The 13939-nt window shown below is 43.4% G+C and overlaps 1 protein-coding gene across 1 annotated transcript in view; it reads left to right on the top strand.

Moving 5' to 3' along the window:
• Positions 1 to 340: 340 nt before the first annotated feature.
• The window catches only part of SPOPL (speckle type BTB/POZ protein like), a 95631-nt gene continuing 82032 nt past the window's right edge, over positions 341 to 13939 (top strand). Inside the window, exon 1 of the mRNA XM_082261011.1 lies at positions 341 to 668. Coding sequence (XP_082117137.1) covers positions 588 to 668 — 81 coding nt within the window. The 5' untranslated portion in view covers positions 341 to 587. The remainder of the gene's footprint in view (positions 669 to 13939) is intronic.

The raw sequence follows: 13939 nt of genomic DNA, 5'->3' as shown, positions 1-13939 counted from the left end.
CATTCACCTGCCTGAAGTTGTAAAAATATCATTAGAATATTTCAGTACAGGTGATGCTAAACACAAAAAAAAAGCACATAAACATTTAATAGGCATTATAATGTATTAATAGGCTATTATTAAGCATGATTTTCCCTCAGTGAGAGAAACATGTTGCACGTGACTCAGCCTGCCGCTGCAGTGCACAGAAAACAGCTGCCGCGCATGCGCACACTGTCCTCTCTTTGACAGCTGCTCTATTTGAGTGCGCATGCTCCATTCTCCGCCTGACCCTACCCCTCCGCACTCCCAGGGCGCTTGCGCTCTGACATCTCGCGTCAACAGGGAGACCCGGCGGGACGAGAGTTGAGTGGCGCATGCGCGGAGTGTACGGCGAATCCTGTGAGGTGCCGGTACTCAGCTGGGTAGGAGTAACGGCGGAATAACCGGAAAGTAGCCGGTCACGTCCCAGCTGCATTATGTGACCTTCCCGGAGCCCGCGTGTGCCGAGGCTTGCCCATGGAGCCATGGAGTGCTGGGACTGAGAGCCCCCCGGCACAGAGAGCCAGGACTGTGTGTGCTGAGCCTGATCACCGATAGGAGGCGCCATGTCTGTCGGGTCCACAGCGCCCCCCTCCGCTCAGATGGCGGCCGGAGGACCTGTGGCTGAGAGCTGGTGTTACACCCAGGTAATGGGGAGACCCCATATTATACTTCTCTATTACTGCACCCAGATAATGGGGGAACCCCAATATTATACTTCTCTATTACACCCAGATAATGGGGGAACCCCCATATTATACTTCTCTATTACACCCAGATAATGGGGGAACCCCCATATTATACTTCTCTATTACACCCAGATAATGGGGGGACCCCCATATTATACTTCTCTATTACACCCAGATAATGGGGGACCCCCATATTATACTTCTCTACTACACCCAGATAATGGGGGACCCCATATTATACTTCTCTATTACACCCAGATAATGGGGGACCCCATATTATACTTCTCTATTACACCCAGATAATGGGGGACCCCATATTATACTTCTCTATTACACCCAGGTAATGGGGGAACCCCCATATTATACTTCTCTATTACACCCAGGTAATGGGGGAACCCCCATATTATACTTCTCTATTACACCCAGGTAATGGGGGAACCCCCATATTATACTTCTCTATTACACCCAGGTAATGGGGGAACCCCCATATTATACTTCTCTATTACACCCGGTAATGGGGGACCCCCATATCATACTTCTCTGTTACACCCAGATAATGGGGGACCCCCATATTATACTTTATTACACCCAGATAATGGGGGACCCCATATTATACTTCTCTACTACACCCAGATAATGGGGGACCCCATATTATACTTCTCTATTACACCCAGATAATGGGGGACCCCATATTATACTTCTCTATTACACCCAGGTAATGGGGGAACCCCCATATTATACTTCTCTATTACACCCAGGTAATGGGGGAACCCCCATATTATACTTCTCTATTACACCCAGGTAATGGGGGAACCCCCATATTATACTTCTCTATTACACCCAGGTAATGGGGGAACCCCATATTATACTTCTCTACTACACCCAGGTAATGGGGGAACCCCATATTATACTTCTCTACTACACCCAGGTAATGGGGGACCCCCATATTATACTTCTCTATTACACCCAGGTAATGGGGGACCCCCATATTATACTTCTCTATTACACCCAGGTAATGGGGGACCCCCATATTATACTTCTCTATTACACCCAGATAATGGGGGGACCCCATATTATACTTCTCTATTACATCCAGATAATGGGGGACCCCCATATTATACTTCTCTACTACACCCAGATAATGGGGGACCCCCATATTATACTTTATTACACCCAGATAATGGGGGACCCCATATTATACTTCTCTACTACACCCAGATAATGGGGGACCCCATATTATACTTCTCTACTACACCCAGGTAATGGGGGAACCCCATATTATACTTCTCTATTACACCCAGGTAATGGGGGAACCCCCATATTATACTTCTCTATTACACCCGGTAATGGGGGACCCCCATATCATACTTCTCTGTTACACCCAGATAATGGGGGACCCCCATATTATACTTTATTACACCCAGATAATGGGGGACCCCATATTATACTTCTCTACTACACCCAGATAATGGGGGACCCCATATTATACTTCTCTATTACACCCAGATAATGGGGGACCCCATATTATACTTCTCTATTACACCCAGGTAATGGGGGAACCCCCATATTATACTTCTCTATTACACCCGGTAATGGGGGACCCCCATATCATACTTCTCTGTTACACCCAGATAATGGGGGACCCCCATATTATACTTCTCTATTACACTCGGATAATGGGGGGACCCCCATATACTTCTCTATTACACCCGGTAATGGGGAACCCCATATTATACTTCTCTATTACACCCAGATAATGGGGGAACCCCATATTATACTTCTCTATTACACCCAGATAATGGGGGAACCCCATATTATACTTCTCTATTACACCCAGATAATGGGGGAACCCCATATTATACTTCTCTATTACACCCAGATAATGGGGGGACCCCCATATTATACTTCTCTATTACTACACCAATATAACGGGGGACCACATATTATACTTCTCTATTACACCCAGGTAATGGGTGACCCCCATATTATACTTCTACTACACCTAGATAATGGGGAGATTCCTATATACTTCTCTACTACACCCAGATAATGGGGAGACCCCCCCATACTATACTCTGGTAATGAGCAGAACCCCCTTATACTTAGGCAAAACCCCAAATACACTCTGCTAATCCTGCACTCAGGTAATGAGGAAACCTGTATGTCTTACTCCTCTACTACTATACTCAGGTTGTCAGGAGACCCTTCATATTCACCCCAAAACCCCATGCTAGTATTATAATACACCCAGGTAACAAGATATCCTATTCCCCAGAAACCTCATACTATAAAAATACTACCCACTGTAATAATACAACACCCAGGTACTAGGAGGCTGCTTCTCTCACCTCATACTAATATTACACCTACCCCCCCCCAATACTGCTTACATAATGTCACACATTACACCCAGTTAACCAGATGCCCTCATATACACCCCTAAAAACTCTGTACTCCTCCTACTATTAGAGCTATAATAATTCTCTCCACCCGGTCGGGTTTACTATATCCTGATCTGTCTAACTAGGCGATCCCTGAAAACTCGTCCCTTCAGGGAAGCCTATTCCATCTCCACCAATCAGCTGAACCTTTACTTTCTTCATCAACGGATCTGCACACAGTTATCACCTCTTCTATCCCTTGCACATCGCATTCAGATTGTAAGCTCTCCTAGGCGGAGCCCACTGATCCCTCCTGTCTCCCTTTTAAAGTGGTAATAATCCTGAAAGCAGAGTTCAGGGACACGCACCTCCATGGGTGTCAGTGTGAAACCAGAGGCTGTGTCCAGACTGCCGCTGTGTCCCAACAGACCTTAATAGGACTGCCTGTACTCGCATGCACGGCACACCTGCCTATCCTCTGTTGTCTCAAACAGCCCTTGCCATAGGGGTATGCTTCAGTACCCCCGTGTGATATGAGGCCTATATTTTAAATCTCTGAGCAAACTGTTGGTGCTATATAATTCCTCGATAAAAATAATACCCCCCCCCCCCCTCTCCCCAGTACTACTACTATATCCATATAATAGGACATTTTGGCTTGTTTTCCGGGGAATTGTAGTGTGTGTGGTGTTGTGTTTTGATTGTATGTGAAGTTGGCTCCATTGATTTAATTTAAAACCAGAAAAAGTGATGGAAAATAAAATCTATTTTTTTTTTCTGCTTTCCACTGTCCTTGCATCAGAATTTCATTTGTTGAACCCCTCTCAGACTTTTTTTTTTTCTTACATGTACATTTACCTATATATATATATATATATATATATATAATATATATTACACCTCTTAGTTCAATCATGGGTTTTTCTTACTCTGCAGTGGCAGTGGGTAAGCCTTTACTCCAGGGCTACTGTGAGCTGAGGCTGTCCTCAGCCCTGGGGTACTTTGGGCCGAGGCGGTGGTCGGTCCGGGGAGTATTTTGGGCCGAGGCGGTGGTCGGTCCGGGGAGTATTTTGGGCCGAGGCGGTGGTCGGTCCGGGGAGTATTTTGGGCCGAGGCGGTGGTCAGTCCGGTGATTCTTTGGGCTGAGGCAGTGGTCAGACTGGGGTACTTTTTGGGCCGAAGCGGTGGTCGGTTCAGGGGTACTTTGGGCCAATGTGGTGGTTGGTCCGGGGAGTCACCGTGGGCCGAGGCAGTTGTCAGTCTGGGAGCCCCCTCAGTGCAACCCCCTCCCCCGCCTTTTTTTTTTTTTTTTTTTTACTTTTATACCGTTCAGCCATAACCTGGACCACCCACCATAACTAATGGAGACATGGACTTCTCCAGTACATCTCTAAGGGTATGTTGGGGTATCTGGCACCAAGCTGTTAGTATCGGATCCTTTAAGTCCTGTAAGTTGGGGAGGTGGGGCCTCCATGGGTCAGACTTGTTTTCCAGCACATCCCACAGTTGCTCAATTGGATCGAAATCTGGAGAGTTTGGAGGCAAATTTAACACTTTGAACTCATAATGTTCCTTAAAAAGTAACTCCAGATTCCTATTTTTTTTTTTTTTTTCTTCTGAAGAAATAGCGGTTTGTGTGTCTGTGTTCATATTCAGAGTGAATATGTATGGGAGGGATTTCATAATTATCAATCAGCTGCTGCAGGGCTCTAATGAGGAAAGTGGCAGGATCTTCATCCCATTTAGATGTGATTTCCCTTTGGGACTATCTTCCCTAAAAATAGCATTTGTTTTGAATAGCAAAAATCTGATGTATCTTAGTGCAGACCTCTGGGAAAATCAGTGAGCCAATCACACAAGCAGGAAAAGACATTTCTAGGAGGCGTTTTATACTCCCATCTGTGAACAGAACACCTCAGGGTGGCCATATTGTATTTTACAGAACATTACAGAACTGCGGATTGAGAAGGAAAGGTAGTTTTTAATAAATTACAATACGACTTAATAATCATAATGGTATATGCTATATAAGTTTTTTTTTTTTTTTTTTTTTCCAGTGGAGTTACCTTTTAACCATTCTAAAATTCATCAGAGCAGGCCACCTTCTTCCATTGCTCCGTGGTCCCAGTTCTGATGCTCAATCTGCCCATTATAGGTGGTTTTGGCTGTGGCACAAGTCGGTACCACACCCTGACTGGTCTGCAGCTATGCAGTCCAATACATAAAAAAAAAACATGATGTGTGTTCTGAAAACTTTTTATGGGAACCACATTTAGGCCTTTTGCACATGGGGTAAAAACGCCACATTTTTTTTACTGATCTGGAACAAGATGCATTGCTGTCTATGTAACCATACACACAGCTGTGTAAAGATGAGTAATGGAGTGATGAGTACAGAGCCATAAAACAAAAATATAAAATTTTATATGTTTAAGCGCAGTCATCTATGCATGTATGCGTGTTTACTCGCCTATATGCATGTTTACACACGTACAGGGCTCGACAAGTCCCAGGTCACCATGGCAACAAGAAATTGCATCCTGGGGCCTGGACTGCCATCTGAATGCTCCACACAGCCCACCCATCCTGGGCTATACTTGCCCATCTGCGGGACTGGGATAGTGGTTGCTGCCAGGTAGAAAGGAGGGGAGGAGAGCGGAGACCCAACCTCCCCTTCTTGTCGCTGATCCAGAAGTGAGGTGTGACATCACTTCCAGGTCCCCGTTGACGGTTTCCCTGGCCATGAAGGCCAGGAGAGATTGTAATGCAGTGCGATGTGCATTGCATTTCATTTAGTGGAGCACAGGGGAGACATTGGGGTTCTTTTAGACCCTGGACGTCGCATTAAAGAGCACCTGTCACCTAAAAAAATCATCACCTTGTCCCCTGTGTAATAGGAAAAAAAAATGTAATTGTTAAAAATTTAAGTTGCACAGTTAAGCACATAAAATCCCCCCCCCCGCCCCCCAAAAAAATAAATAAAATAATTTGAGCCCCCACCACATATACACACATACAAATGTAAACGTACTTGGCGGGGCGCCTATGCCTGAAAACGTTGATTGCGATACACGTTGCATATGGCTGCAAATGCCGGAATTCTAGCACCAGACCTCCTTTGTAACATTAAACTGATGACCTGTAGGGTAATCAAGTTTGTCGCCGTTTCATAGGCGCACGCAAGTTTTAACCACTTTACCACCTGAGGATTTTGCTGTCTTGCGTCCAGGCCACTTTTTGCGATTCAGCGCTGTGATTTTAACTGACAATTGCGCGGTCGTGCGACGCTGTACCTAAACGAATTTGACGTCTTTTTTTTTCCCCCCACAAACAGAGCTTTCTTTTGGTGGTATTTGATCACCTGTGCGATTTTTTGATCATGCGCTATAAACAAAAAAAGAGCGTAAATGTTGCAAAAATAACAATATTTTTCACCTTTTTTTTATATGAAATTCCCCCCCCCCCCCAAAAAAAATGTAAAAATCAAAATTTTTTAACATTTTCGGCCAATTTGTTTTATGCTACATATGTTTGGTAAAAAAAATCGCAAAAAGCGTATTTTGATTGGTTTGCGCAAAAGTTAACAAAGGTAAAGAGTAATGGCGGCGATCTGCGATTTTTTTTTTTTTTTTTTTTTTGCGGTACTGCGACATTGCGGTGGACAGATCGGACCCTTGACTGACATTTTTGACACTTTTGGGGGTACCAGTGACATTACTACAGTAATCAGTGCTATACATATGCACTGTTACTGTAATACACTGGCAGGGAAGGGGTTAACTGTATTGGACAGGGAGGGGTTAAGTGTGTCCTAGGGGTGTTCTTCTAACTGTAGTGGGACATGGCTCCTATTGTAAAAACAGAGATCAACGGTTCTACATAGTAAAACCGTCTGATCTCCATTTTTACACAGGGGAGAATGACAGACGGCTTGTTTACATAAGCCACTCCGCCTTTCTCCCGCTCTACCGACGATCGTAGGGTGACCGGTGGACATCGGGTCCGCCGGTCACACGCGCGGACTCCTGTGTGAACGAGCCGAGGCGGGCGTGCGCCTCAGCGGGCACGCGCTCGCCCGCTATTGGCTCAAAACCCGGTGACAGGCTAGCGACGTAGACCTACGTCACTCTGCCTGGCCGGGGCTGACTGCCGCAGTAAATATACTGTGCGCAGTCGGCAAGGGGTTAAGCACGTAAAATCCCCCCCCCCCCAAAAAAAAATAAAATAATTTGAGCCCCCACCACATATACACGCATACAAATGTAAACGTACTTGGCGGGACGCCTATGCCTGAAAACGTTGATTGCGATACACGTTACATATGGCTGCGCATGCTGGAATTCTATCACCAGACCTCCTTTGTAACGTTAAACTGATGACCTGTAGGGGCTTTGAAAGCGTCTCCTACGGGAAAATATAGGGTAATCAAGTTTGTCGCCATTTCATGGGCGCATGCAAATTTTAAGGCTTGACATGTTGGGTATCTCTTTACTTGGTGCAACCTCGGCTTTTATATTTTACCAAAAAATTTATTATGTGTTTGTGCCCCCTTATATTGACATTTAATTGTTTGTTTTTTACTGAAATTTTTTGTTTCCTAGACCTTTGCGGTAATATTGTGTGACATAAAAAATTGGAACTACCCTTATTTTACTCTCTAGGATGTCTGCTCTCAGAAAATATATAATGTTTGGGGGATTTTATGTACAAACCCGATTCAAAGTTGGGACACTGTACAAATTGTGAATAAAAACAGAATGTAATGATGTGGAAGTTTCAAATTTTATTATTTTATTCAGAATACATCATAGATGACATGTCAAATGTTTAAACTGAGAAAATTTATCATTTTAAGGGAAAAATAAGTTGATTTTAAATCTCATGGCATCAACACATCTCAAAAAAGTTGGGACAAGGCCATGTTTACTACTGTGTGGCATCCCCTCTTCTTTTTATAACAGTCTGCAAACGTCTGGGGACTGAGGAGATAAGTTGCTTAAGTTTAGGAATAGGAATGTTGTCCCATTCTTGTCTAATTCAGGCTTCTAGTTGCTCATCTGTCTTAGGTCTTCTTTGTTGCATCTTCCTCTTTATAATGCGCCAAATGTTTTCTATGGGTGAAAGATCTGGACTGCAGACTGGCCATTTCAGTACCCGGATCCTTCTTCTACGCAGCCATGATGTTGTAATTGATGCAGTATGTGGTCTGGCATTGTCATGTTGGAAAATGCAAGGTCTTCCCTGAAAGAGACGACGTCTGGATGGGATCATATGTTGTTCTAGAACTTGGATATACCTTTCAGCATTGATGGTGCCTTTCCAGATGTGTAAGCTGCCCATGCCACTCGCACTCATGCAACCCCATACCATCAGAGATGCAGGCTTCTGAACTGAGCGCTGATAACAACTTGGGTTGTCCTTGTCCTCTTTAGTCCGGATGACATGGCGTCCCAGTTTTCCAAAAAGAACTTTGAATTTTGATTTGTCTGACCACAGAACAGTTTTCCACTTTGCCACAGACCATTTTAAATGAGCCTTGGCCCAGAGAAAACGCCTCCGCTTCTGGATCATGTTTAGATTTGGCTTCTTTTTTTGGCCTATAGAGTTTTTAGCTGGCAACGGTGAATGGCACGGTGGATTGTGTTCACCGACAATGTTTTCTGGAAGTATTCCTGAGCCCATGTTGTGATTTCCATTACAGTAGCATTCCTGTATGTGATGCAGTGCTGTCTAAGGGCCCGAAGATCGCAGGCATCCAGTATGGTTTTCCGGCCTTGACCCTTACGCACAGAGATTGTTCCAGATTCTCTGAATCTTTGGATGTTATTATGCACTGTAGATGATAACTTCAAACAGCAATTTTTCTCTGAGAAACTCATTGCTCCACTATTTGTCGTTGCAGCATTGGGGGAATTGGTAATCCTCTGCCCATCTTGAGAGCTGAGAGACACTGCCACTCTGAGAGGCTCTTTTTATACCCAATCATGTTGCCAATTGACCGAATAAGTTGCAAATTGGTCCTCCAGCTGTTCCTTATATGTACATTTAACATTTCCGGCCTCTTATTGCTACCTGTCCCAACTTTTTTGGAATGTGAAATCCAAAATGAGCCAATATTGGGCATGACATTTCAAAATGTCTCACTTTCAACATTTGATATGTTATCTATATTATATTCTGAATAAAATATAAGTTTATGAGATTTGTAAATTAGTCCTTTCCTTTTTTACTCACAATTTGTACATTGTCCCAACTTTTTTGGAATTTGGTTTGTAATCCTCAGGCCTAAAATGATATTTTAAACATGTGCAGAAAACGCAAAAAAGATCACCTTTTCCGAACATGTTACATGTTCCACCTGTAAATTTTGTTAGTTAAAAAAAATTGGCTACTAACTTTTTTTTTTTTTTTTTTGCTGGCTCCTAGATTCAAGCAAGTTTTGTCAAGCTCTATATGTATGTATGTATTATGTTGCAATACTGGCAATGAAAAATAATTTTCCGCTTGCACGTCTTTTACGCGCTTTCCTGCAAGGTCTTTATTGAACGTTTTAGTGCAGGTTCACACTTGTGCGATGCGGTAACGCTGCGAATATACAGCGTTTTTCCTGCATCGCATCCGCACCCCTGGCAGTTCACATGTTTTTTAGATTTTGCGCTCTAAACAAAGAGTGACAATTTTTAAAAAAAAACACAATATTTTTTTACTTTCTGCTATAAAACTTTCCAAATTACATTTTTTTTTTTTTAAATTCTAATTTTTTTTTTATCAGTTTAGGCCAATTTGTATTCTGCTACATATTGTTGGTAAAAAAAAATCCCAAAAAGTGTATTTGTATTGGTTGGTTTGCGCAAAAGTTAAAGCGTGTACAAACTATTGGATAGATTTTTGGACTTTTTTTATTTTTTATTAGTAATGGTGGCGATCAGCGATTTTTGCCTGTCTGACAGGAGAGCCGTTTGCTTTGTTTACATAGACAGGCGGCTCTCCTGTCAGTTTCCTCGAAGATTGCGGGAGGCCAGCAGGGATCAAGCCCGCTCCTCCCATGGTCTGGCTCCGGCTATGTCCAATCACAGCGGGAGCGCAGCTCCGGGCACATAATCGCGATAGATCTACGTGATTATGTGCAGCCGAACTGCTCTGCTGCAGTAAATCTGCATTGGGCGGTCGGCAAGTGGTTAATGTCTTTGATACCCGCTGTCGCCACAGACAGGAGTATCCAGAGCTTTACCATATAGTAGCACTCTTTAAAGAGACGGGTTCTTTAAATTCTGTGTTAGTCCTTTGGAAAACAATTTTAAAAACTTTATTTTTAATAACAGAAAATGTAAAACGGGTTGCATTTTTTACAGTTTTACATGGAAGAGAATTACAAAGGAAGCAAAGTCTAAAAGTGAAAATAGGTAATACATTTCTGTTTCTTAGTTCAGCCCAGTCAATGAGCATAAGTCTTCGGTGACTGAATGTGGCTTTGAAATCGCACAATTTCTAAGGTGCATGTCAGTGCGACTGCACGTGCCACTTGGAAGGCATCTGTGTGACTTCATGCACAAATGTCTCTGCAAGCCGCGCCCGAACTTGCAAAAAGTAGTGCAAGAACTACTTTCAATATCAGTGTGACTCCAATAAGAGTTGAAGTCGCACCGATTCGACTGCAAATTCTCTTGGGACTTAAATCTATCAGATTGCATGACAAGTCGCACTGGTGTGACCGGGGGCTAAGGTCGGCCATAGACGGTTGGTTCAACCAGAACCATGTATAGGCAGGGCAGGCTGAATGCACCAAGTTTATCGATCAGTCAGCTTGGGCACAACCAGCCTGCTGGATTTTACACGCAATTTTTGCTAGTAGCTGGTATACCGATAATCACTGTTGTCTTCCGGCAGGGACAGCTTCCCTTGTAAGAAGAATACTACGGCTCGGCAACACTGGTTGCAGTAAATAAATTTGCTTTGTGTATTAGGGATAGACCGATTATCGGTGGGGCTGATTTTTCTTTTTTTTTTTTTTTTTTGAAGTATCGGTATCTGCCACAAACTTGCTGATATGACCAATATTGCTTCAAGTAGTTGAACTGAAGTGATGCCTGCAGCTACAGGCATCACCCCGGTACTGTGTGGTTTTTTTTTTTTTTTTCTTTGAGCCGACCGGTTGGCTTTTTTGTAATCACAACTGATGCAGCTAAGCCACCGAAAGGCCCGAGAAACAAGCTGGCACATACACCGGCTGACCGTAGACCTGAACAAAGCTGGAATCGGCTCTGATCACGTCTTCGATGTAGTAACCTGGAAGCGATGTCCTGACATCACTTCCAGTTACTGAAGCCTTAAAGGTGCCAGATTTTGAAAAAATAAATAACCGTATTAAAAACAGTGAAACTTGGCATTTTTGAATGCTTTTAAGTGCAGAGGAGGGGTTTGGGGTCAGATCCCTCCATAAAGAGTACCCGTCACTGCCTATTACTGTCGCAAGGGATGTTTACATTCCTTGTGACCGCAATAGGCGATCAAAAAAAAAAATAAAAAATTTAAAAGGACAGTGTAAAAACAAAAACTTTAACTGTGCAGACTGTCTATCGGCCTGAAGGGTGGCAGGAAAATAAATATTGGCCATGAAAAAAAGATATTGGTCGATTCCTACCATGTATGACCTGCATCTGATGGATCAGTGGCTCCCATAGATCTTGGCTAATGTTTTTGTGTGATTGTAAAAGAGCTCCAGACTTCTGACCAGTTTCCCTTTTCTGGTCCCTGAAGAAGGTGTGGACAGAAATGATCTGACCAATAGGAATGTGTGAGGAGTGGCTGATGGGATATCAGTCTTTACAATCATTCAGCTGCTTCTTCTTCAAGTTTTCTGGATGTAATTATATTTTCAGCATACAGGCGGCCCCCAGGTTACAAACATCCGAATTACAAACGACTCCTACTTACAAACGGAGGGAGACAACTGGAAGTGAGGGGAAATCTACCCCTAGGAAGGGAAATTCTCTCCTGTAGGAGTTCTCATGGGAAAAAGGTGTCTCCTCTGAAGCTTTATCACCAATCTCTGTTTCCACAACAACCCAAAATTTTCAAAATTCAGTTGTCATAGGGACAGAAAGTGAGGTGAAATCTTCTGAACAGGGGTACAGACAGCAAAAAAAAAAAAAAAAAAAAATGGTACAGGGGTGTTAACCCTTCCCTATGCTATCCAAAAAACTTAAAAATTATTCTTTTGGCTGGGGCTACACTTAAAGAAATGTTACCTGTTCCAACTTGCAAACAAATTTGACTTAAGAACAAACCTACAGTCCCTATCTTGTTTGTAACCCGGGGACCGCCTGTACCCCACTTCAGGATCTGGTAACACACATATTATTGTGCTGCATGCAATTGCCATTTCAGAGATGCTAAATATGATATTCCTCAGATAGGCAGGTCATCCATGAGGTGGAAAGACCTCTATTCCGCCTCCTGTATTTAATAGCCTGGTCATGTGTGATCTTGATCCATTCTTTCTTCAACATTCAAAAATATAATCAATAGTACTATAGCATGGTAATGTCTGATCCAATATTACTATAGCTTGGTCATATGTGATTTTTGAATTGTGGAGATATTTAAACTGTGAGTTGGAGGTCAAGTATGATGGCTATCAGTAGAGATATGGGCAAAATGGCTTTTACGATATCAATTAGCCCTGGAGAAGACATTTTATTACACACCATGTACTTCTAACGGGTTTAATTACCCCAAGGCCCAGAGTGTGACAGCGCTGAAATGTGTTTACCACTTTATAATGGGATAATCACTTTACGGTGGGCTAATGCAACCACGGGTTGCAGGTAAGAAATTCACAGGATTCCCCCATCAACAGACAGTACTGACAGGGGAATCCCCCTCCTGCAGAGTAATTGTCTGTCTGCTCCCAATGCGAGGGCGGGCGGAGGAAGCCGTCCCTGCTGGGTGCTGGGACAAGACAGCGATTGCTAGCGGCTATAGCAGTCGATAGTGATAATCACAAGTGAATCAGACAGGCTGGTTGCACTCCTTTTGCTCCTAGCAGAAAAAAAGCCGCTTAAAAAACGCACCTAAAGCCAGATTTTGCAAATGCATTTAGGCATCTCAGGCAGTTAGACATTCATTCCATTGGCTGGAGTATTAATTTTATTCTGGTCATTGGAATAAATGAACGCTCAAGTGCTAAAGGCATCTAGTGTTTAAGCACTTTATGTGCATTTACACACGTTTATGCATGTTTTTTTTTTTGCACAAATGTTTCTCTCCTGAACACTCTGGGGGTTTTTAATTTTTTTTCCCCCGGTCTCTAAATGCTCCTCTTCGAATACATCTGTAAACGCCTATGTGTGCATGGACACACTGGCTACCATGGAGGAGTTTTGGAGGCAGGGAAATATACTGTATTTTCTGGCGTATAGGACTACTTTTGAACCTCAAAAAAATCCCCCAAAAATGGGGGGTCGTCTTATACGCCGAGTATAATATCTCCAAGGTAACCTAAGTATAACTATTACCGGTAGATGTAATCTCTCAAGACGCTGGCTGTGTGGGAATCCTGTACCGGTATACCGTATGTACCGTAGCTTCGGCTACATACAGTGTACCACGCTGAGCCAATCAGGGAGAGCGATGTATTCTATTGAATGCAAAGCCTGCTCGGATTGGTGGAGTTACATCAGCCCACCTCTCTGACTCTGCCAATCCGAGCAGGCTTTGCATTCAGAATACATCGCTCACTGTGATTGGCTCAGCGCGGTATACTGTATGTAGCCGAAGCTACGGTACATACGGTATACCGGTACAGGATTACCGCACAGCCAGCATCTTGAGATTACATCTACTGGT

The sequence above is a fragment of the Pelophylax lessonae genome (genome assembly GCF_965119305.1).
Source record: "Pelophylax lessonae genome assembly, chromosome: 6".
NCBI classification, from domain to species: Eukaryota; Metazoa; Chordata; class Amphibia; order Anura; family Ranidae; genus Pelophylax; species Pelophylax lessonae.
Note: the sequence above shows the minus strand (reverse complement) of the source record. Positions and strands in the feature narration are given on the sequence as shown.